Genomic DNA, 26,609 nt, shown 5'->3' with positions numbered 1-26,609 from the left:
AACAGATCTGATGAAGGGTTTCAGATCTAGAGAGGATTTTTTTTGCAGATACTAACTGACCCACTAAAGGAAAATAGACGGTCACGTGCACACGAACAAACTGGGTCTAAAATTAAAAACCAGTCATTTAACTAGTTGTTTCTGTTTCCAATGATTTTGCCAGTATGTAACAGTCAGCAATGCTCAGAAGATTAGGTAGAACCAAGGAGATGGTGGTGGACTTTAGGAGATCTAGGCCTCATATGGAGCCAGTGATCATTAATGGAGAATGTGTGGAGCAGGTTAAGACCTACAAGTATCTGGGAGTACAGTTGGACGAGAAGCTAGACTGGACTGCCAACACAGATGCCTTGTGCAGGAAGGCACAGAGTCGACTGTACTTCCTTAGAAGGTTGGCGTCATTCAATGTCTGCAGTGAGATGCTGAAGATGTTCTATAGGTCAGTTGTTGAGAGCGCCCTCTTCTTTGTGGTGGCGTGTTGGGGAGGAAGCATTAAGAAGAAGGACGCCTCACGTCTTAATAAGCTGATAAGGAAGGCGGGCTCTGTCGTGGGCAAAGTACTGGAGAGTTTAACATCGGTAGCTGAGCGAAGGGCGCTGAGTAGGCTACGGTCAATTATGGAAAACCCTGAACATCCTCTACATAGCACCATCCAGAGACAGAGAAGCAGTTTCAGCGACAGGTTACTGTCGATGCAATGCTCCTCAGACAGGATGAAGAGGTCAATACTCCCCAATGCCATTAGGCTTTACAATTCAACTGCCAGGACTTAAGAACTTTTTTTTAAAGCTATTATTAATGCTTTTTGAGTTAGTGATTTAGATGCATATCATATTATTACTGAGTTAAGTATTGTATGTAATGAGTTTTTGCTACAACAAGTGTATGGGACATTGGAAAAAATGTTGAATTTCCCCATGGGGATGAATAAAGTATCTATCTATCTATCTATCTATCTATCTAATATGCTGCTTTTGTAATGATAAATTAGTAGTGCATTACGTTGTGATCTTAAGGTTTTTACCAGCTCACCACTTGCATTGACTGACGAGCTGCAGACGTATTTTAAAGATCCATTGTAGGCCATTGCACCATTAATTGAATGCACAGGTATTGGAGTGCCTCTTGCATTATTTGTTCCATGGAAGTTTTCAATGATCAGGGTAATATTTTCTTTGGCAGCATGCAGTATTACCTTTGCATCTGGGTACAATGATGTGCCGTTCTAACGTACCTATTAGACTCATTCAGTTACAACTTTGCATCTTGTTATGATCCTCTCAATTATAAGTCAGTGCATTCCATAATTTAAAGTGTTGCAGTTGTGTCTTAGAAAGAAAATACGTCTTTTTTATTAATAAATGATTAATTTAATAATAAATTTACTTTGAGTAAATGCATAGGTATCATAAAGCTGGCATATTAAATAGATTAATGCTTAGTGTGCAAAAGAAAACTGTTAAATTTGATTTGATCTAGAAAGCAGATATTGGATCCATCTTAGCAAAGGTAACTGCCTGGTAGAATATGAATCATAAAATAATAAATAATAAGAGAACTATTACAAACATCATGAGAATAATTTACATTATTGGCAAAATTATTGGAAAATCAAGGTTTTTAATGATTTTTATTTAATTCTATTGTCAAACTGTTTCTGTGTGCATGTGACAGTCTATTTAAATTTATAGTTCAGTTCCTTGGTGCATATGTAGATTATTTAAGTATTGTCTACTAAATCATCAGTGATTACCACAGTTAACTTTTCTTTGCCCTGCTCAATTATTGATCCAAATCCAAGCAGCTGCTCTAAAACTGGTACAAACCTGCCTTAATCTCAACCTAAAGTTTAATTAATGGGTGTAGATTTATAATCAGGGTGTTCCAGGTTCTCTGAGTTGTGTGTTATCCTGATTTAGATAAGTTGACAGCTTCTGAAATTAAACCAAAAATAATTTAGTTACCACAGCTTTGTGAAAACAGTGACATGTTAGCAAATTACCAGAATACAGTATTGTGTAAAAGTTTTAGGCACATATATATAGCTAGAGTGCTAAAGATCTTTGCATAGTACTGTTAGTAATTTTATGTATTGTACTGTACTGCTGCCACAAAAAAACAAATTTCATTACGTATGTAAGTGATAATAAACTTGATTCTGATATGGGTTTCTATTGTGGACTGAGAGAGGGAAGGGGACAAGGAGAGGGAGATCATGCTTTGGAAAAAGGGAAGGAAGAGGGGAGAGAGCAGGAAACACCAGAGAAACAATCTGTAATCATCAATAAACCATTTGTTTGGAATCAAATGACCTTGCCTGATGTCTCAGGCTGGGTGGGTAAACAACTGCACCATCCTCCACCCTTGGCACTTCTTCTCTGCCACCTGTCCCATACCCCTCCCACAGCACTCCACCCTCACCGTTCCCAACATCCTTTACTCCTGCCAGATTTGCAAACTCACTCTCCACTCCGCATTGACAAATACAGTACTGTGCAAATGTTTTTGGCACCCTTGCTATATATATATGAGCTTGAGATGTTTGCATAGTAGAACTGTTTGGTGTACCTAGAGTAGTCAGCTAATTCTGAAATAGTATTCAGGACTGGAAAATGTGAAGGTGGCTAAATCTAATTTCTTTCCACATTGTTAGTGGAACAATCCCAGTGATTGTATAAACTTAGAAGACAGTATTGCAGAAAAGAAGGAAGCTAAACTTAAAAGATCTCATTACTGGATCCAGATGATTGAGGCATTTGACCCACTGGGTGTTACTTCTTCAGAAACCTATGACTTTCACATCCCAATATATCCTACCTCCAGAATGTCTGATTGTTTGATTTTATTAAATCATAAATACGTTTTCTTGAGACCTTTGCACATATGTTCACCACCTCTCAATAATTAGTGTATTTTTAACATCCATGTAAAATAAGTATCTATGCAATTAATTCAGAAAATGCTGCAAATGTAACTGCAACGTATCTTCAGAGAGGAAAGTGATATTTAATATTTCAAGTTGACCATCATTTGAGGGAATTGTTAATTTGCCTATACAGATGCTTCTTGATCAGAAAATGTTTTCAGCATTTCCTGTTTAATTTCCAATGCAATGGATTCTGGTTAATTGGAACACATCAGGATCAGTACATTTTGGCCCAATTAAGCAACTGCCCCAATTAGCCGAAGTTTCATGGAAATAGCTAAAAGGTATTAAAAAAAGATAAACTACTGTTTAACTGAGTAACAAATTATGTATTTACATGAAATGCAGAACAAACTAGATCAGTACCAATACTACTGCAGTACTATAAAACCTTATATTAGTTCCTAATACTTATAAGCAGGGGAATTCATCTGCATCACTTTCTTCTGACCTTAAATGAACAAAATCAACACAGATACCTAGTGCAGATAATGGACTACCTTCATACAATGCTTTCAGTGTAACATTTAGTTTGAACATTGATATCTTCAAATTCTCCATAACTGTTGAAGTTGTGAAATCCATTCATTTTGCTCCCAGCCATTTTTTAATATCTTCGAACCTGAATACTTAAAGCTGCAAAGCAGTTCTGAATTGTTTTACTGGTTATATCTCACCAACTATCAGTGATAAAAATTGCTGCTTTTTGAACACAAAACACGTGCAATTGACGCTACTTAAAATCTGCTTACTTGAAATGTGGTGTTGTGTATCAACACCCACACAAGTGTACACGACTAATGCTAGTTAGAAACTGTTTGGCAACAGTCTTCTGCCCCAATTAAGTGGCACAGTGTCCCAAATAAATGAAGGGAATTGTGGCTATTTTCTTGATTAGTATTGTTCTTTAAGAGTTAGCCCAAATTAATGGCTGCACCAATTAACTGATGACCCAATTAACTGGAATCCACTGCAATACATAAAGAACAAGGCAAAACTGCAAGATAATGAGGTAGGCTACATAGTTCTAGAAAGCCAATATTGTCATGTTCGGCTGAATAGCTGAACTTCGTGGGGGTTTCTTTTGCTACAGTCTGCAGTATTTTACTTTTCATCTTAAGACGTGATACAAAACTAAATAGTTTTATTTTTACTTATTGCTGAAATCTGATCGATTTATTAAATATAGATTTAGCACCCTGCTACCGCCCAGTGCACATTATTTCTAATAACACCAGTAGCAGTAATACTATTGTATATTTAACTAAATATCGTATAAGCACTTTATATCAACTTGTACATCTAAAGAATGCTTTTATCTGTAAATATTATTGTATATGATATATATACTGTGTTTTGCACTGTAGTCCCTAATGAGCATTGTTTCATTTAGCTGTAAACATGTGAATGGCCGACTGACGATAAACTTGAACTTGAATTTGAAATGTAGTTCATATGTTTAAATTCCTTGCTGAATGAAAGGATGTTAAAATCTCACATAGGCCCCATTCCAGATGTACTGTTTTTGTGTTACTCTTTTTTTTGTATGTAACTAATGATTTAATTAACTAAATTAGTATTTTCCATCAGTCTTCACTTTGGAAGACACTAGCAGTGTGCCAGATATTGAAGGATGTAAGAGAAGTGAGTGCAGTTACTATTACAAGGGAGAAGGTGCTCAAAAAGCACCTAAGGGTACATAATTCACCCAGGCCAGATGAACTGCACCCTGGGGTTTTGAAAGAGGTAACGGTAGAGAATGTGGAGGCATTAGTAATGATTTTTCAAAAATCATTGGGCTCTGGCGCAGTGCCAGAGGACTGTAAAATTGCAAATGTCATTCCACTCTTCATAAAAGGAGTAAGACAGCAGAAAGGAAACTATAGACCAGTTAGCCTGAACTTGGTAGTTGGGAAGATGTTGGAGTCAATTGTTAAAAGGATGAGGTTATGGAGTACTTGGTAACTAAGGACAATATAGGATAAAGTCGGCATGGTTTCCTTAAGGGAAAATCTTGCCTGACGAATCTGCTGGAATTCTTTGAGGAGAATACACATAGGATAGATAAAGGGGATGCAATGGATGTTGTATATTTGCCTTTCAGAAGGCCTTTGACAAGGTGCCACACTTGAGGCTGCTTACCAAGTTAAGAGCCCATGGTATTACAGGAAAGTTACTAACATGGTTAGAACATTGGATGATTGCTAACAGGCAGGAGTGGGAATAAAAGGATCCTTGCCTGGTTGACTGCCAGCGACTCATGGTGTTCCACAGGGATGGGGTTTGGAACTGCTTTTTTTAATGCTATATTATAGATGGCTTTGTGTTGCCAAGATATGAAGATTGGTGGAGAGGCAGGTAGTGTTGAGGAAACAGTTAGACTGCTGAAAGACTTAGACAGATTAGGAGAATGGGCAAAACAGTAGCAAATGAAATACAATGTTAGAAAGTGCATGGTCGTATACTTTAGTGGTAAAAATAAAGGTACAGACTATTTTCTAAATGTGGAGAAAATCCAACAGTCTGAGATGCAAAGGGACTTTGGAGTCTTGTGCATAACACCCTCAAGGTTAACTTGCAGGTTGAGTCAGTGGTGAGGAAGGCAAATGTAATGTTGAATACAAGAGCAGGGATATGATGCTGGGGATTTAAAAGGCATCGGTGAGGGCTCACCTTGAGTATTGTAAACAGTTTTGGGCTCCTCCTCTAAGAAAAGATGTGCTGGCATCTTACAAGGAACTTTTGATGGCTCTGGGTCTGTAATCACCGGCATTTGAAAGGATGAGGGGGATCTCATTGAAACCTTTCAAATGTTGAAAGTACTAGACAGAGTAGATGTGGAAAGGATGTTTCCCATATGGGGGGGGGGGTCTAGGACAAGAGGGCACAGCCTCGGGGTAGAGGTGGGTTTATTTAAAACAGAGATGCAGAGAACTTTCTTTATCCAGAGGGTGGTGATTTTGTGGAATTTATTACCACAGGCAGCAGTGGATGCCAGGTCATCGGGTGTATTTAAGGCAGAGCTTGATAGGTTCTTGATTGTACACGGCATCAAAGGTTACGGGAAATGGGGCTGAAAAGGGGGGGAAAGGATCAGCCGTGATTGAATAATGGAGCAGACTTGATGGGCCGAATAGCCTAATGCTGCTCTTATGTATATACATGCACCACTCACGTTTTATGGTGTAGACACAAAATCAAATTATACCTGAAGCACTTAGCAGGTTAGGCAATATATGAGGAGAGAAACTGTTTTGGATCAAGAACTTTTTAGCAGAACTGGAAAGGTGAGAATACAAATGCGTTCAGGATTGCGTAGAGGAGAGAGCGGCAAAAACAGTGGGAATGTCTGTGATAAAATGCAAATAAAAATTACAAAGATTACAATTAATTTAAACACCAACAGGACAGAGAAGCAAATTGAAACTGGAAAGAAAAAGCTGATATCTAAAATTGTTAAATTGAATATTGATTCCAAAGGCTGCATCAGGCCCAGATGGAAAATGAGGTGCTATTCCTCAAAATTATGCAGTCATCATTGGAGGCCAAAAAGTAGGTTAGATTGAGAGTGAAACAGAATTCAAGTGACAGGAACTAGAAGCTGAGGGTCCCCTTGTAGACCAAATAAGTATTGGCAAAGTATTTGCCTAATCAGTGTTTGATTTCTTCACTATATCCATGTCATGCACAATGAATACATTATATTGGAAAAATGCAAGTGAATTGCTGCTACACTCCCCAGTTCATGTGAAGCTTTAGAGCTTCAACTTTATTTCTCTTCCCACTGCTGTTGCTTAATCTAGTGCACTTTAGCACTTCATAATTTTGTTAATGGATTTCCAACGTTTGCAGTGTTGTATTAAACTTTGTGTTACAGATTATGGACCAGTAAAGTTTTATGTTACAAATAATGCAGCATTCTTTACTAATATGTGAGTAAGCATGTTTCATCTTAACTGCTTTGATGTAGTTTACTGTAAACTGGGTGACTGAGAATGGGAACTCCCCTTGGCCTTCCCACCCTCACTTACCCATTTCCGTACATTTCACCCTTTTAGTCATGGAAACTGGCCCTTAGGCCTAATTCATCCATGCTGACCATGGCCAACTCCTTTTGCCCATGTTTGGCCTCTGTTTCTTTTAAGAATATTCCTAAAATATTATACAAAGAAATAATTATTTAGAACATTCCTCATAGTGACACAATTACAACATGACTATCTGGTTGTTTTTTGTTTCACTTTAACCAGCGTTTTCGGAGATTACCGGTAGATGGTACAACGTGAACATACGCTAGGTTGCTAAGACTTTCATAATTTTTGCAGGGATAAGTGCTGCATAGAATGGAAGGCAAGGTATAAAGTATTTTTGAAAGCAATGGTTGCCTGTTTCCACTGTAAGTTATGGAATGAGGAAGTGCCTGCCTCAGAATAATTTAAATATTGATTAGCTCCAGGTATCCAGTTTCATAAATTGGACTCCAGTAAACTTCATTCTACTGAAAGATCATCCATCTGAAGCATTAATTCATACACCCTGCACAGTTTTTTTGTTTGCTTTTCAGAATATAACAGTGCCCTTGATTGCAAGTAAGATAATCTGATAAAAACACAAACTACAGTATTTCGTGGAAACCTGAAATGAAGCAGAAAATGTTGGAAATGCACCTGCAGTGTCTGTGCCAGGGAAACAATAATGTTCCATGTTGATGAAACTGGAAAATGTTAGAGGCACATATATATATATATATATATATATATAGAGAGAGAGAGAGAGAGAGAGAGAGAGAGAGAGAGAGGGTGCCTAAGACTTTTGCACAGTACTATAATAATTTTATGTACTGCACTGTAGTGCTGCCACAAAAAAATCAAATTCAAATTCATGACATATGTGAGTGATGATAAACCTGATTCTGATACGGGTCTCTGTTGTAGACTGAGAGTGGGAAGGAGAGGGGACTTATGGCTGGGAAAGGGGGAAGGGAGAGAGGAGGGAGTAGGAAGCACCATAGAGACTTTCTGTAATGATATTTGGAATCAGGTGACTTGCGTGGTTTCTCAGGGCTGGGTGTGTTTGCAGCTGCAATAACCCCCACCTCTGGTGCTCTTTCTCTGCTACCTGACCCGCACCACAACTGCAGTGCCCACCCTCGCCATTCCCAACATCCTTTGCACCCACCAGATTTACAAACTCTCTCCACTTCATATTGACAAAGACAGTACTATGCAAAAGTATTAGGCACATTGGCTATATATATGTACCCAAGGCTTTTGCACAGTACTGTATAATCCAAAGCATGGAAAGTTGTGAGAGAGAAGATAATAAAATGGGAGCTGAACATAAGCTGGAAAGCAGGGAAAAAATAAAAGATGAAAGGAATGTTGACAGAAAACAAAACTGGGCAGTAACTGAACAAATAAAAAAAATGGCATCTGAACAATGCATGAGTAGAAATAGCAGAATCATTCTATGAAATTATTGACTAATTGGTGAGATATTTCAGCACCTTACAGCTTTCCTGACTTTATGCTAAACTCAGCACTTGAAAGGTAATGATTCTGCTATAGAATAGGCAAAAGTTCTGATTCCCAGTTTGTAGTAATGCAAAGCCAATGGAGATCCTTGCAGAATGTGAGGACCTGCAGCAACTTATAAGAGTGGAATTGATTTAGGAGAGGAAGATCTATGTTCTCTTGACTAATTTGATATATTGAACCACAAAAGGCACATGGACAGAATAATTACAAGACATTTCAACAAGTAATGAATCAACACATCTGTATTGACAATATTTCTTTTCTTCCTTGCAGGATACAATAATAGACCCAGGAGAAGACGTTGCTCTTCTGTCTGTCAGTTTTGAGGATGCTGAAGCCACTCAAGTGTTTCCTAAACTATACCTCTCTCCAAGGATTGAACAGTAAGTTTAATATTGTTCTGTATCCCAGCTGAAAGACCAAAAAAATCTCAAATTCCATAGAATTTTACCATTCAACTTTTACTCAGATCTTAATTCTGCTTTTTGTTGTAGAAATCAGCATTAAGTCTACTTGTCATCAGATGCAAACTTGTATATATGTGTGTGTATATATAATAAGCCCAAATAATTCCACATTTTACTGTCTTATAAAACAGGCCTTCAGAATCAAATATGGGCTTTATTCTTGAGGTATTGTAACCTAAGGAACTAACCTCAAACTGCACTCCTCCAACCAAACCTGTCATATGCTTTTATTTGCAATGAACAAGATGCAAGTAGAGTGTTTTTGAGACATGGCAAGGTCAAAAGGATGACAGTGAGGATGATTGTCATTGACATTCTGTCAGAATAGCAAGTAGCAACCAGCCAGCTCCTCAGGGATGTATGGAAATTAAATACTTGTTTGTTTGTATTGTATTTAATTGATCTGGAGAGGATTTTAAAGATAAGAAGCCAGAATGTGGAGGTGATATTAAGTCAGAGGAAGTGAATAGATCATCAAGAGCAAAGACCAGCAGGTGAAGAATGATCTAGGTAGGGCATTAGGCTGAAACAGAATATTAAATTTTGGGTTGTCAAGTCAGAGGAAATGAATCTGGAGAAGCAGGGCAAACTTTAGAATGTAAATGTTTGCAATATTGTTAACCAAATGTTTGAAGCTGCAAAGGGTATGGGAATGATAAAGAAAATATTGTTGTAATATAGAGAACAAACAACAGGTGCAAAGATTGCACTGGGTATTGTAGTTTTATCTTCATTTGGAACTTTGCTTGCTTTTGTTCATTATCTGACAAGAAAAGTGTGATGATGTCAGAAAATATACTGTAAAAAGTGCTTCTTCTGATACCATAAGACCATTAGATATTGGAGAAGAATTAAGCCATTTGATTAATCAATTCTGCTCCGCCATTCCACATTCACCTAATATGTGGTACCAGGAAAAGAAACAGCAAGAAAATCTAGACAGACAGTTATTTACCATATGTAGTCAGATAGGTACCTTGCTGAGATATTCATAATACTTAAGGCATCTTCAATTTGTTCATACTTTGAGAATATTCACTATGGTTTTAATCATGACAATGTAAAACATATTAAAGCAAAAATTATGACAGATCCTGGTGATTGGGGAAGAGGGAAATATGAGTAAAGCAGGAAATAGAGCTACAAAAGGTGTAAGTTCGGGGGGGTACTACAGGAAATATAAAATGCAGCATTTTATCATTAATACGTGAAAATGATAAAACTTGGTGTCATCAAAGTATATCCTTTGATAATTGGTAAAGTGATCCTATAAGTGAAAATAAAGAAACCATGTGTATATTACACTTCATGGTATTATTTGTAGTGGAGGAAGACACTGTCTGCTAGGTACCCACAAAAAATATTAATGGTAATATAAGCAAGATCAGGAAAACAAATTTTGACTTAAAGAACGTTGAATCCCTAAGACCATACTATTTACGTACATGTAAGGTTTTAAAAGAAGTGGGTTATAGCACTGAAAACACCCCAACAATAATTCTCAGTCTTCCCTTGGGTTAAGAGATGATTTCTATTTTCACCAATTATGGGCAACAAAAAGAAATAGCGATTATTTCTCTTGGTCAAATGTTTCTACATAGAGATGTTGGTAGAAGTGTGGACCATTTTTGTTTATAAAAAGAACTCTTTGATAAGGTACAAAGTTATCTTATGTTAAGTGGCATATCCTCCATGATTTTACCAAATATAGTATTGAGGACGACTGTTTAAAATCTTGATAAATACATATAGAATACAAATGACCGTGCTGTATTAAGCACTCCTCAGTTGCAAAATGTAATGAGATCAGGATAATTCTGATCAGATGGTTTGAACATTTACCTTAGTGAATGATAATTAGCATTTATCAAATCATTTCAAATAGAAAACATAGTAAAGGCATTTCCTTCTTTCCTGTTCAGAATTTTGTCCTTTGATCAGTTGCCATTTTATGCCATAAAAGTATATCACAATCAGATTTTTTGAGTAATGTCACTCTGCCAGGCACTCAGTAGGTTATTAGTATTTTACATTATGTTATAAATAAGTATAATACTATTATACAGGATGGTGTTGAATATCAGTAGCTCAATTGAGCTGTTTGATGTTGCATTGTTCGCCGAGCTTTGCAATTAGCTTGCAGACATTTCATCACCAGTCAAGGTGACATCCTCAGTGCGCATTGAGAATGTCACCTTGACTGGTGCTGAAACGTCTACAAGCTAATTGCCAAGCTTGGTGGATACTGCAACATCAAAATATTATTATTTGTGTTCAACCTAGAGGATAGATTACAACTTACTAAAATCAATGGAGAAAATGTCTTTGTGTGAGGAAAAGGAGTCTTTTGGAATAAGGAGTGTGTTTGCAGTTTCTAAACAAATGTCAAAAAATGTCAAAAAAATGATTTTGTCAAAAATCATGCTCTTTCTCGCACCTTGTTTCTATTAAATTCCCAGGTAAACCACACTGTAGTGTCTGTTGTGTATGTGAAATAGTTGTTAGTTTGTTGTTTGTTTAAACTTTTTTTTATTGAGTTTTCAATAATTACAGAAAGAAAAAAATGTATACCCTTCCCCCCTTAGCCCCTCCCCCCAACATCCCTATATAAAAAAAGAAAGAAAGAAAGAGTGCCTGGATATCAGAAGATCCCCACATGCTCCATGGAGTTCGTAATAACTTTAGTATATATATTTATTTATTTCCCCAAATAACCAATTATTTTATCTTCGGAGCACCTATATATTTAATCCTGTCTTTTGTAAATAAGGGCGCCAAATTTTCAAAAATGTTTCATATTTATCTCTTAAATTATAAGTAATTTTTTCAAGTGGAATACAGCTGGAAATTTCAATCTTCCAACAATCTATACTTAAGTATGCATCCGATTTCCAAGTAACTGCAAAAGCCTTTTTGGCTACTGCCAGTGCAATTTTTATGAATTCTTTCTGATATTTATTCAATTTGGGTTTCGATGTTATCCCTTCAATATCACCTAATAAAAATAATGTTGGATTATGTGGAAGTTGTGTTCCAATAATTTGTTCCAATAAAACTCTTAAATTTGTCCAAAAAGGTTGAATTTTAGAACAAGACCAAGTAGAATGTAAAAAAGTACCAATTTCTTGGTTACATCGGAAACACTGAATCAGATAAATTTGGATTTAATTTATTTATTTTTTGTGGTGTAATATATAATTGATGTAAAAAATTATATTGCACTAATCTTAACCGGACATTTATTGTATTTGTCATACTATCAAGACATAGTCTTGACCAATTTGTTTCTTCAATTTTAATATTCAAGTCACTTTCCTATTTTTGTCTTGACTTATGGACTCCTTGTTTAATTGCCTGTTTTTGAATCAAGCTATACATACAAGAAATAAATTTTTTAGTTTTTCCTTTTTGAATTAAAGTTTCTATTTCATTAGATTTCAGCAATAACATTGTTTGACCTAATTTTTCTCTTAAATAAGCCCTTAATTGGAAGTAACAAAAAAGTGTTGTTTGATACTTTATATTTATTCTTTAATTGATCAAATGACATTAATATACCTCCTTCAAAACAATCTCCTATATATCTAATCCCTTTTTGAAACCAATTATATAAAAGTTGATTATCCATTGTAAAAGGAATAAGTCTATTTTGAATTAAAGATCTCTTTGCTAATAAAGATTTCTTTGTCTCATCATCAACATTTATCTTATTCCATAAGTCAATCAAATGTTTTAATATAGGAGATTCTTTCTTTTCCCGTATCCATTTAGATTCACATTTATATATAAAATCTTCTGGTGTATTTTCTCCTATTTTATCTAGTTCTATTCTAATCCATGCCGGTCGGTCTATCTTTCTCAAAAAAAGATGCAATAAATCTAAGTTGATTTGCTTTATAATAATTCTTAAAATTTGGAAGTTGTAACCCTCCTAGATCAAATTTCCATGTCAATTTTTGTTAGTTTGTTTTTTGAACAGTCTTACTTGACAGTGGTGGAATTGTATCAATCATGGATGATGGGGAACAAAGGCCTGAAAAGCAATGTGAAAATACATTTGTAGGTCTTGCCTGATTATTTCATTGGTTTCTGCATCCATTTGATTCACTGCATTGTGCCTGCACTGCACTCTTTCCTCCCAATGATTTTTACAAATGCTTCAAAAATATCTAGAAATGATTATTGAAGTGACTGGTGACTTCCTTTGCTGCAGTGAGTTTTGAGAACGAAAATGGCGGTTAACCAAACTAAAAAAACTACACGTGGCCCTCATTAACTTCTATATTCCTTAGCATTCCCAAAAATATGGAATATGAATTAATGTGGTAGATCATTGTATTATGGGAAGGTCAGGAGGGCAGTTCACTTCCTTTATCAGAAATAAATGTGCATCGTGCTTTTATTCTTTCAGTAGAGATTGAAATTGATCAAAACATTGTGTCTGTACAGAGCTTAAAATAGACTTAAATCAATAAAATAACTTGCACTGATGCAGTAAAAGCGTCAGAATTTTTTTTTAAGTGATTTGACCAAAAATAGCAAGGTCATTTGTTCAGTTGTGTAAGCAATGTTGCATTTTATCCATTTATTCATTTACATTATGTTTATATTAAAAAAGGTCATCACTGTCATCCAGTAGGTCAGAATGTAGGAGTAAGAGTCACCACAAACACTGACATTTTGAGAAATTCTTTCAAATTCTGTTTCTGTCATTAGATCACGATTTTTCATGTGCCATTTCGTTAAAAAGAAATCTTTCAAAAAATATTTTGTTAGTCAACACAGTCTTCAAATTACTGCAATTATTTGGCTTCTTAATCAGTATTTTTCTACTTTTATTGTTTTTTAATTGTAGTTAAGATAATAAATTACTTTTGTGTCTGTGAGAGTAAAAATGCTGGAAACTAGTTCAAGTAACAACAGTGAAAAGGCACAAATTTAACAAAAAAGACTTATGAGAAATTTTGTATTTTAAAAAAGTGTACACTTTACATGGATTACATAAATAACTGCAATTGATGGAAAATATAGGATTTTAACATCTTCAATTCTTTTCCTTAAAGTTAGAATAAAGTTCTGCAGTTTTATGGAAAACTAATGATATCCTGAATTTTTTTCTCTCAGAGGGCTCAAAATGTAATTGGCTGACCTTTACTTACTTGTGAAATCAAAACCAAAGCTGTATACTTTATAAAACTTAAACAGAAATTGCAGGAAATAATCAGTAGGTCAGGCTGCATCTATGTTAAGAGAAACAATAATCAACGTTTCAGATTGGAATTGAAAAGGAGACAAGTTTGTAAAGCCATCAGTGAGTTAGGGAGGGGTATGTCTCAGATAAGTTCACCATGAAGATAATGCTGTAAATAAGGTCAAAGTTTGTTTTTACGTTTGAATGGCTTCTATTCGTTCATTGAAGAGATAACCTTCGTTTGCTAATTCACCAAGAAAGGAACCCTTGAAAAAGATAATAGCTTTAGGAAAAAAGTGAAGTGTAAGTAAATATAAAACTGTTTTAGCAATGGCTAAATCAGAATATAAAACTAAAATGCTTCAAAGATTTTAAGATTGTTAAGTCATAACATTGTGTTAGAGACTCTCTAAGCCTCGGGTGAAATTTATGACAAACACAAAACCCATGAATTAATTGTGTAAAGAAAGCTGCATATTGGATACCTGCACAATATTGTCTTGGTGTTGGAGCTTTTAAAGCACCATTTCTTAACAGTAGTAGTTCTTGAGGATCCTAATGTTAAAGTTAACAGAATGGAGAACAGGATATCCACCCTACCTCTTCAGCTCTCAATAAGGTACCAAGGTGGCAAAACTGGAAGTTCAGAGACAGAATCTGAGTTGTCAGGCCCCTTTCTGAAATAAAATAGAAAGCCTCACCTATAAAAGCCTGGGAGATCTAGTCCACTGAAAACTCATCTTTTATCCTTGTTTGAATTCTCCACAACAGTATATTGGTTTGCCAATTTGAGAGTTCAAGATGACCTGCTTCCTTCCATTAGGGCTTGCTTGCTCGGTGCTTTGTAGCTATCCAGATATTTGTATGGTGTATAATTTCCAGCAGTGAAGTTAGATGTGTGATTTACATCAATTATAAGCTCAGCTTTTTACCCCCATCTATTATGCAGTAATATCAGGTGCATGGAGACATGCGATTCATAGTCACATTGCATACCATGCCTACTGAAAAGGTCACATGTTTCACAGCTGAATTCGCATGTTTATTCAATCATGCAGTATGTTCAAAAAATTGCATTGAATGTTTATAACTATTTCTCCCCCATCTGTTAGTCCTATCACTTTCTTAGAAATTAAATAATATGATTGAACACAAATTCCATTCCTATAACCACTTTGATTGTCTCAGATACTCTTTTATATTATATTCTAATCATACATTTCAATGATTTGATGGTACCTTTTTTGAAGATTGAAGTTATTGAACTTGGATTTGCTGCTTTTCAAGCCCAGGTTTTAGCCAGAATATTTGCAAATCATTTGAGGTGATTCAAAACACTGGAATAAAATTTCCGATGTCAATTGTGTTATTTCAGCAACTTTCCCATCCTCCTTTATGTCTTTGCATTTCTGAAAGTTTACAATTTGCCTTCATCTTAATGGGATATAGGAGTAGAACCAAGCAATCTTTGAGGTGTTGTAGGATCTAAATTGAGATCTGAAGGTCCCCTGTAAATTGACCAAGGCAACAAACCTTTTGCAGGATATGATTCAACCTCACTTTGCAAGGATGGCGAATATTCATCAAAATGTTTGTAAAGGAAGTTGTGTGGCCTGATCTTCATTTGACATCAACTACACATTTCCCTCTCTGCAATTATGAAGCTGAGAAGCTGCCCATATTCATGTAATATGTGGACCCATTTTTGTTGATGAAGTCATTATGGGTAAGTAATTGTTAAACTGGGAGTCCTGTCTTCAAAAAATATTGATTTGTGTTTTTTTTCATTAAAAAGTGTCAGAATCAGATTTGCACATCCACAGATGGCAACTGCTTGCTGAGTTCACAGCTGCTGCCACTTTCACAGACTCCCTGCTGGGAAATGGGTCAGTGCTGTCAAAGTGAGTTTTCCATGGCAACCTCTTGTGATTGCCATGGAAATAAGTAAAAATTGGGTATGGCAAGTAATGGAGAGGAAGATCAGACTTGATAGGAAGTTGAGGGCAGATGAGAAGAGGAGGGTTGAAAGGCACTGTGGAATAAGATGAGGTTCCCTCAGCATTGGAGCTGCCCATTTGGAACCTGAGCCACAGTGGTGACATCAACTCAGTCACCTCCAGCACAGATCCCAGCATCAAATGCCAAGGCACTGTGCTTTTATCATCTTTGCTTGTCCATTCAAGGGAGACATGGAAATCATTTTGGGAATGTTACTAAAATATGTTGCAGCAGGCACTACTTGAAATCAATTATAGTTTCCAACATTCTACCTGCAAGTGAATAACAAAGGTGGTTGATTTTTGCTGAGAAACTCATCGAGTGCATCGACAACAGGGAATTGATTCCTATGCTTGGGTGAATCATAAAGAGTCTGTGTTCAATTTCTCAATAGATGGGAATGCAATTGAAAATAAATACACTTACAAGACAATGCACTTTATGTGTACTTTTAACATAACAGAAGTGCAAATGTTTTCCAATGTAATCTCTGGGTAAACCTGTTTCAGTGATGATCATTTGAGAATACCATTTGTTAGACATTAGTGCAAGCTTTTCTTCACACAAGAATTCATGCCATGAGATGTTTTACCCTATCTCAGAGAGGTTAGTGTAAGATGCAAGACCTCTGACAGCACAATCCTGACAATTCACTGGAAAACCAATCAATATTTTATGTTTGACTTTGACTTTGGATTGGAGCTTAAACAAGCAACCTTCTGTCTTGAGCAACCGTCTATCTTTCTGGACCTAATATTTTTTTCAATAAAGATCCAATAATAATGGGTTTTTAATTTTTTTTAAATAGTGTACCTTGTACCAAATAGACAAAACATTTGTTAGTAGTTAGTGTTGAATTGTGTCTAGTTTTTATATGAAGCAAGTGGTATTTGAAAAACCTTGTATTTTACCATTGTTCTTGTACTTCCATGTTCTCAAATTTTGGCCCGACATTTTTTTAAAGCCTTGAGTATATTTTTAATTTTTTTTAATGGAGTATATTAATGAGGATATTTAGATAAAATTATGTAAATACACGCCAAGACAGGCAGCATCTGTGAAGAGGGTGAAGTTCAGATCAGTTACCTAACTCTGATGAAAAGGTTCTTTGGTCTACAATAACTATTCCAACCTTGATACCAAATTATACTAATCCTATCTGACAGCATATTATCCATTTTCTGCATTTTCATCTGCCTATCAAAGTGCCTGTAAACACCACTGCTTCCACCCATGACCTGGTAGCACATTCCAGGCATCTACCATTCTGTGTAAAATAATAAAACAACTTGCCTCTCACATTTCCTTTAATTTTAAGCATACCTTTTTTCACCTTACATGTATGACTTCATACATTTTCCAGCAATTTCTGTCATATGACTTCATACATTTTCCAGCAATTTCTGTCACTGTTTCTGTATTTAGCTGCGCTTATATTTGTTAAATTTAAGATTAATAACATATTCAGCCTCCATGTCTGCAGGTTCTTCTTTGCCACAATATCCTGTGAAATAGAAGTTCATTCACCATGAAAACCCATATTAAGATTGTGCTGCACCAGCTTCTCCAGGTTTATTGCTGGCAAATGATTTTTAATGGAAAGCATATGCAATACTTTGTGCATCTAAGCAGTTTGATTTAAGAAGATGCTCACATTAACTTTGCATAACTTAACAAGTTCCACACACAATGGTAAACGATAATTTTAGCATTCAATATGTACCTCTCAAAACCAGCAGTAGTTCACTATTCAAACTATTCATTGAGGTAAACTGGATGGAAAGATACATATTTGAATAGGCAATATAACTTTCCAACAATGACTTAAAGATGGTGCAGGTTACCTTGCAGAGGAAGTCTTAATGTTTGGATAATTACAGGGGTGAGATCCCTCCAAAAATATGAAATAATTTACAGTTATCATTGCATGGATGTCTCACCAACGGATTTTCCAGCAAATTGCAGATGTGATTTATGCATTTTAAGTATCGCAAAGGTATATTTCCTTGTATCTGTTGACTTGTTTTCTATGGATCACTCATATGTTTTCTTATGAGTGCATAGACCAAATTTGAACTCAGTGATACTAAGTATTGCACAGTGGTGGATATTGCTTCTATTTACCTATTGTGGTTCTACCATGAGAGCTTTATTAGAAGTTTCATTAAACATACTTGCAATCAATGTTGCATCATTATTTGTTAAAATTCACAGGCTTGCATTCTTCAAGGCAGAGATTGACAAATGTTACAGTAATCTCTCAAGGGAAACCCAAAACTAAATGTTCAGATTTAATTCAGCAGGATTAATGGGGAAGGCTAAAAAGTTCCCCAAGTGTGTCAGATCTTTGTTGCCTACTAAACAATTGCTTTCTAGTGCACAATCTGTTAATTGCCTCTGCTTAACCAACTCTCAAAATATTCCACTTAAAACAAGAAGAGTCATATGCAGCCTCTTGTTTATAGTATATATATTTATTTAATAGCTCTTATGGGCTAGCCAAGTAAAGATAAATAATGTGATGAATTATTGGACATGAATTTTATCTGACCAGACTAGTGTATCACAAGCTAATTCTAAATTGCTGTCAGATGCTAATAAAGGAACGCTTAATACTGAATGGATTGAATTGCTGGTATCCTGAATTTATTTAAATACCTGGAGAAAATATTTAAAGCAGGAAAAATAAATTGTCTAAAAGTGGATGAACTAACTACCTCTGTTACAGAAACATTGATAGAAATGTGCTAATGTATAATATATGTAGGATGATTAGTGGAATTTGCCAAATATTCTGGAGTACTGTTGGGGAAAGGGTAGTGTACTGTTCTGTTAGGCAATAGTTGCATAACCATGGAAATGTCATCTAAGCAGGACTGATGTATTAGGCACCGAGCAGCTGTGATTCTAAGTTACAAAGAGGGGTGTGTTCACTGCAATAAAATAATTGAGTTTTATATTTGATTGATGTTTTTATTCCCTGAAGTTTAACTCTTCCATGTTCTGATCCCATAACTCAAATTATATAAAAAACCTGAATTTGCCAAATTTCTCTACAAATCTGATTGCTCGCCAAACATCACAATACAAGCATATCCAGCACATTATCTCTGATAGTATCACTTGTGACCCCATGAATCAGAGTTATTTACAATGGTTGCTGAGTTTCTTTCTTAATTCATCAGTTTGTCTTTCCTGCCTTGCTTATTTCTTGCCAGTAGTGAAAGTGCGATTGGATCAGAAGAGGTTCACTGCTATAATTTTTCATTTATATCCTTGTTGTAAAGCATGCATATTCTGATGCCCTAAACAGAAATGCCTTTGCAAAACAGAGAACTTTAAAAAAAACAATTGTGACATGAAATGTAACCATTTGACTGAGGTCAGATTGTCTTATAGTGCTGCGCTAGACATTTTGTGCAATAGCTTACTGTCATTCCTCCACCCATAGAACAAAGAATAACTAATTCTGTGGTTATTATGTAAAAAAGGAAAGGAAACAGCAGCTGCTGAAAGTGTTCAGTGAACATGGAGAGAGCAACTAGTTAACATTTACCAGAATGATATAGTTCTCATGAAGTTCTCATATAATTCTCAGAAATATTAACTGTTCTCTCTCCACAGGATTTGCTTAAGCTACTAAGTATTCCCAGAAGGTTCTGTTTTTAATCCACAGTTAATGCAGTTCATGGGTTGACATATTTTATTATTTTTTACTTGGCATAGTTGTGGTTTTCACTTGGGTAAAGTGTTATGGTTGTTATTAGTTTTTGCAACCCATTGCCAATGTTTTACAAAATGGAACAAGGGCAGGATTCCTTCCTAGTGTTGAGTTTAAATTTAAGATAGAAACAATTTTCCTTTCTTCATAATTATTGTCCTAGTGTTAGAATAGTTAAATATAGTGGTTTTGGAGATGTAAACAAATGTCTTCAAAACTTCAATCCAGATCCTAAATTTATTCCGTCTCAGAGTATGTTTCTTTTGTGGTGTTCATGTTTATTGAAGTGATTTATTCATAATTTTTTTGTTCTGCTTACATTTTCCCCTCCAGCTATTCTTTACTTTAATGCTTTTCTCTTTTGTTCACCATGGCCTGTTTGAAACTTTTGCCAAACTAATTTAAGAAATTTAGTTAAAAACCTGCTTCTTCAAAATTTGAATGTTGAATTGTAATTGAAGGTTGAACTCAGTTTTATATTATTGTTTCCCTATCCATATATTTAAAAAAAATTTTGCTTTGACTTAGGATTTTCTATTCTGGTAATCCACTTTTAGCTACAAACCAGATGAATCTCTCAGAGACCAACAGCGTGAAAGAGCCTTCTTTAGCCCACCAAAAACATGCCATTTTATTCTCCCACATTCCCGTCAATTCCCCTCATACTTTACCTCTCATCTTCACACTAAGGGCAATTTACTGCGGTCAAAAAAACAACCAGCCTCTACATTTTTGGGATTTGGAAACCAGCCCAATTGGAGGAAGTTCATGTGGTCATGACAGACTTCATACAGACAGCACCACAGTTGAGGATTGAACTCAGTTTGTTGGCATGGTGAGGTAGCAGCTCATCTGGTTGTATCCACCATGCCAGTTCAGTTGGATTTCCTCTTCTCACAAGGGAAGAATACAGAAACATTAAGAATTTGCTAAAGAACATGAATGCAAAGGTTTTTACTTCATACAAGTCCCACTGTCTCCATTTAAGTTTGAGGATCTGTGGTCTTAAATCTTAAAGGAAATCATGAAGATATGAGGGAAGAGTGGCGGTAGTTGTGTGGGAAAATACATTGGAAGCCATGATAGTGGATGGAAGCAAATAATGCAAGATTTACATCATCATGTATTTTCCCTTAAAGCACAAAAACATTAGGAGAAGTGGTTCACCCTAGGCTAAGAGCAAAATTACAAATAGAATTAAGTCCAAAGAAGAGGCTTATAAAATTGCCAAAAGTAGCAGTAGGCAAAAACTTTTGGTAAACTTTAGAATTCAGCAATACGGGACCGCAAAATTAATGGAGATAGAAAATGAGAGTAAAATTGGTAATAAAGTGGTCTTAAAGATCCATGGTGAGCAAAAAGAGTACAGAAATAGCAATTGTATGACCCTTGCAAACAGAGAATATACAATGTAATGGAGCATGAGAAAATAGCAGAGGAATTAAACAACTACCCTGTGTCTGTTTCACAGTACAAGGCACACTAAAACCTCCAGGAAATAACCAGAAATGAGGAGAATGAGGAATTGAATGAAATAAATATGTTTAATATAATATATCGAGAAGTTGGTGAGATTATCAGTAGCCTTTATAAGTCCCACACAGAAGATTGTGCTCTAACATTGTTGATCACAGAGTTGTGAATGAGAACATACACTTCATTCTCAAGCTCTCTAGTGACATATTACATACTTCAATGTTTGAGAGCAACTGTTATCAGGCAACTCAGCATCTGATATGTGGGATCAGAGTTCAGGACTGGTCTGATCCAGTGAAAAGGAAGGACAAAGATGGCAAGGTAAGGGAAGCTTGTTTGACAAGAGTTTGTAAAGGAGGCATATGTAAGGTTTGAGGAGCTAAAATCTTACATATTGTAGATAGATGTGGCTCTTGAGGAATGAAAACTAACCAGGAAAATGCTCAAGAGAGAAATAGGAGTGCCAAAAAGGGATCATGAATTGCCCTTGGCAAATAGTATTAAACAGAATCCCAAAGCATCTCATACTTGAATTAAACACAAGAGGATATCCAGGGAGAGGGTAAGACCACTCAAACACAAAAGAAGGAATTTAATCCTGGAGTCAAGGGATGTGAGCAAGATACTAAAGTGTTTTATGTTGGTATTCGCAAAGGAGAAGATTGTGGAGGATCAGTATGGGTATGCTAATGTGTTATTGCATTTTTGAAGTGAAAAAAGGGGAGGGTTGTGTCTACCAGTCTTGAAAAGCATTAAGGTGGATAAGGCCTGGGGCCTGATGGGATATATCCCAGGTTATTGAAAGAGGCTACAGAGGATTGCTGGGGCCTTTACAAAGATCTTTACATCCTGATGAGCAACAAGCAATATCCTGGAGTACTGAAGGGTAGGCATTGTTCCTTTCTTTTAAAGACAAATTAAGGATAATCTAGGAAATTATAAACCAGTGGTAGGAAATCTATTGGAGAGGATTCTTGGAATAGAATTTGCACACATTTGGAAAAATATGGCATGATTAGGGATAGCTAGAGTGACTTTGTGCAAAGTAGGTCACATGTACCAAAGTAAGTAAAAGTGCATGGCGTCCGTATAGACTACTTAATCAGTGCATTGAGGTAGTACAGGAAGGAAAATAGAATGCAAAATGAAGCATTACAGTTACAGAGAAAGTGCAGTGTATAAGGTGCGAGGCCACGATGAGTTGAATTGTATTCTCTAGAGTTTAGAACAGTGGTTCCCAACCTGGGCCTATGGACCTCTTGCTTGATAGTATTGGTCCATAACATAAAAAAGGTTGGGAAGCCCTGGTTCAGAAGAATGAAAGGAAATTCCATAAAAACTTACAAAATTAGACCAGGGCTTGATGGACTAGATGCAAAGATTATGTTTTCTAGAGTGAAAGGGTCTACAACCAGTAGGCACAGTCTCAAAAAAAAGAGTAGACTATTAAGGATTGAGCAGAAGGTGATGAATGTTCAGAATTCTCTTACCTTGCAGGGTTCAGTCTTGAGTTCATTCAAAACATAGGTTTATTTCTAGATACTGAGAAAATTGAGAGATAGAATGATAGTGCAAAAAATGGCACTGAGATTGAAAATCGACATTCAAGTTTACTTATCACTTGTGAATCGAAACACTTTGAAATGTGTCAATTACATTAGCAACCAACACACCTGAGGGTGTGCCGGGGGACAGTCTGCAAATGTTGCCAAACATTCCAACATCAACCTATCATGCCCACAATACTTGACAGAACAACACAGAACACAACAAAACAAAACAGAAACAGCCTGTACCTCCCTCCCAGCCATATAGTTCTCTAACCCCAAGACAGGCCACCTTCTTCGGCATCCAGCATACTCAGATTCAGACTCAGACACGCAAACACTGTGATAGCAGACTTAACAGCAATTTGCAGACCCATGGCTAACAAACTCAACTTCCGGACTGCTGATTCAACCCTTAGATCTCTATCACTGGCGTTGACCCCAAGAACCACCAATCACTGAACACCAGGCCTTGAACTCTATACTTAGCGGTAAAAGAACCCTGAACAGTAGGCCTCAAACTTCAGCTTCATTGATTCGTGGGCCCAGAAAGTCATCGAACCTCATTCTTCTTGCTCTCATACGGAACTCCAGAAGTCCAGAACCTGCCAATAACTCGCTGACCGTGGGCAATAGCCTTCATCCTGGTGGTTTGACATTTGGGTGGATATTTCTGTGGGCCCATGGATGTCCCATGTCTGTGTTGCTGGCATTTGAACTCAGAACGGAGACTTAAAGACTCTGACCTGTCCTCTAATTTCTCCCCATCCCTGTACTAAACCCTAACCCAACCACTAACTACCCTCACTGCCTCCAAAACCATCTCCACAAACCTAATAAAACAATACATAACAACTAAAACCAATCCACAACCTCAAAGGAGGTTGCGGCTTGGTGCTATCTTGAAACCAGCCATGATCTAAAAGAATGGCAGAGCAAAGCTTAAAGGCTCAAAGGTCCACTTCAAGCTCCTGTTTAGTTTACTTTTAATTTTCATTACTTTTTTTTAGAAAACCTTCAGTGTCATTTTGCAAATGAAGAGAATACTGGAAGCATTCAGCAAGTCAGGCAACATCTATAGAGCAAGATACATTGTATAATAAACATTTCAGGTCAATAATTTCTTGTTGGTTTGCAATATTTTAATATTTTTTGTAATGAAATATTAGTAAGAAAATAATGTCTGGTATATTTGGAAAATACTTGCAAAGAAGAAACAACTTATCAAAATGTCTTAGTTATAATTTTGAGCATTGTAACCTATACCCAGAACACTAGTCTACCCTATCATTTTTCCACAGCTGGCAGATCTGAACATATTGCTCATGTTCTGTTTGGTTTAGCATTTATAGTACATGTAGTGTTTTTAATAACATATTAAAATCATAGAAATGAAAATACAAGCAAAATTGATTGTTTACTAAAATTAGAGCCTGCGAATCCTTGGGAACGTTAATAGTTTTGTGTCATTCTTATCAGAGCTCTTTAGGTACCATATTAATGTCTGGGAAGCTACATTGTGCATTCACTTTGGGATTTCTTGATTCAGTTTTACCCTCGCAAATGGGCTGTTAAAGGCTTATTTCTTTTTATCAAGGGATGTATTGTGCAATGTCAGTCATTAATCCCAAGCAGACTGACATCTGTAGTGCTATTTCCCAAGTCACGCTTAACAGCTTTTAATTATATAGATGTACTTCAAGCTTCTACGTATATACTTGAGGAAAACAAAAATGCTGGAAATTAATGTTTCAAGTCAATTGTCTTGCTGTGTGAATATGTTCATTTATGAATAAAAGCTTTGAAATGCATCATATGCTCTTGTTACATCATGAGCTTCATTATATGAAGAACGTCATTAAAAATCTGAAGTTTGCTATAGGTAAATAATGGGACCTAATTGGTAGCTGGTATTGCCTTGTTTTTATATTTCTACAAAGTAGCCAGATATAGTTTGTCTACAATTTGCTCTGATTTATTACTTTTAGATATTTAATTTGATCTCTGGCAAACCATTACAGATTGGTTAAATCAACAACTGTTGGTCATGTACATCCTCAAATATCGAGGAAAAATCAGGGAATCCACTTGGGGAGTTTTATGTAAAGAAAACATTCAGAGGTTTGCAGATCATACAACAGAAAATAATAACTGCATTGAGCATAATAACACATGATGTATACAATGCAAATAAATGGACATTGGACAAATTTGAAACGATTGAAATTACTTACCCAAGCAACAGTGCTTATTGCTCTTTTTCATAAAATTACTAATAAGAAATGCAATTGCCATACCTAAAGACCCAATTAATAACAAATGACTAGTGAGTAGTTGCTGGATAACATTAGAAAATTTTATTTTTAACACTATGAACCTTGTTGAATCTGTCATAGCTATCAGTACCGTCTGAGAACTGATAACTCATTTGGGAATTAGCAGCATGTCTTGAAAGGGCAACCACTTAATTCTAAGCAGTGGCCCTAAACTAAATTCTTAACACAAAAAGCAGTAACTTCTCTTCATCTACCCCATTAAGACTCCTCTGGATCTTTTATCATTAAAAACACCTCCCACTCTTAAACTCCCATAAATAATTCTAGCCTGAAGTTCCTTTCCAAATTATGCAATCTATTCATTCCAAAAATTAATCTAGTAAACTTTTTTAAACTGCTTACAGTATTTTAACTTCCTTCCTCTAATAAGGAGGCAATATTCCAGATGTGGTCTCATTGGTGCTCTTTATAACTGTAAGGTAACCTTCTGTATTCAGTACCACCTCAACAAATAATATTCTGTTAGCCTTTCTAATTGTTTACTAATGTGAACAGTATCTTTTGCAAATCTTCAACCATTCAACATTTAGATGAGTTTTTTTAAGAATTCTTTCCAAATAGAAATTCCCTTCATATTGTACTTCATTTGCCAGATCTTTTTCCATTCACATAACCTAACCATATCCTTTGTAGCTGCCTTATGTTGATTTCATAGCTGCCTTTCCTACCTGTTACTGTGTCAGCAGCAAATTTTGCATCCGTGTTTTTGCCATGCAAATAATTTATGTAAATTGTAAGATGTTGTGGTATCGGCACCTGTCTCTGTGGCACACCATAAACCTATTTATTCCTACTCTGTTTTACGTTAACCAGCCAATCTTCTGTACACATTGATACATTAACTCCTACACCCTGAGCCTTTGTTTTCTATGCTAACCTTTGATCTGGTGTTGACAGATGCCTTCTAAGCATCTAAGTGTAATACATCCACTGGTTTCCCTTCATTCACAACACTTCCACTTCTTCAAAGAACTAAATTCCATTTCATTGCTTTTGTGTCATGCAGAAAATATTTTCCACAGTGACATGTTCACATGGAGATTTAATGCAATCATACTGAAATACTATACTATACTATAACACTGCAAAATAATTAAAACAATGATGGAATTTTTTTTGTTGAATGGACAACAAGTTCTCTTTGCATCTAGTTAAATAGCGTGATTTTAACTTTTAAACTTCCGAGCAAAGTGCATTTTTCCATATTTCAAACTTCCCTGGAGTTTTGAAATAGATATATGGAGGTTCTGAACACAAGCTTTGATTGGAAGGCAACAGTAGGTGAAAGTCAAAGAAAAAACAGCAATTGCTGGAAATCGAATAAAAACAGAAAACACTGGAAACATTCAACAAGTCAGGTAGTTCCAGTGGAAAGAGGAAGAGCCAGTGTTTCAAACAAAACATCCCTGT

General features: G+C 35.9%; 1 protein-coding gene across 1 annotated transcript in view; it reads left to right on the top strand.

The window, feature by feature from the left end:
• babam2 (BRISC and BRCA1 A complex member 2) overlaps nt 1–26,609 on the top strand; it is a 189,150-nt gene that overhangs the window by 117,727 nt on the left and 44,814 nt on the right. The window contains exon 7 of the mRNA XM_073056025.1: nt 8,737–8,846. Coding sequence (XP_072912126.1) covers nt 8,737–8,846 — 110 coding nt within the window. The remainder of the gene's footprint in view (nt 1–8,736; nt 8,847–26,609) is intronic.

The sequence above is a fragment of the Hemitrygon akajei genome, chromosome 9, assembly GCF_048418815.1.
Source record: "Hemitrygon akajei chromosome 9, sHemAka1.3, whole genome shotgun sequence".
In the NCBI taxonomy this organism is placed as follows: Eukaryota; Metazoa; Chordata; class Chondrichthyes; order Myliobatiformes; family Dasyatidae; genus Hemitrygon; species Hemitrygon akajei.
The sequence above is the reverse complement of the archived record's forward strand: the minus strand, read 5'-3'. Positions and strand labels throughout refer to the sequence as shown.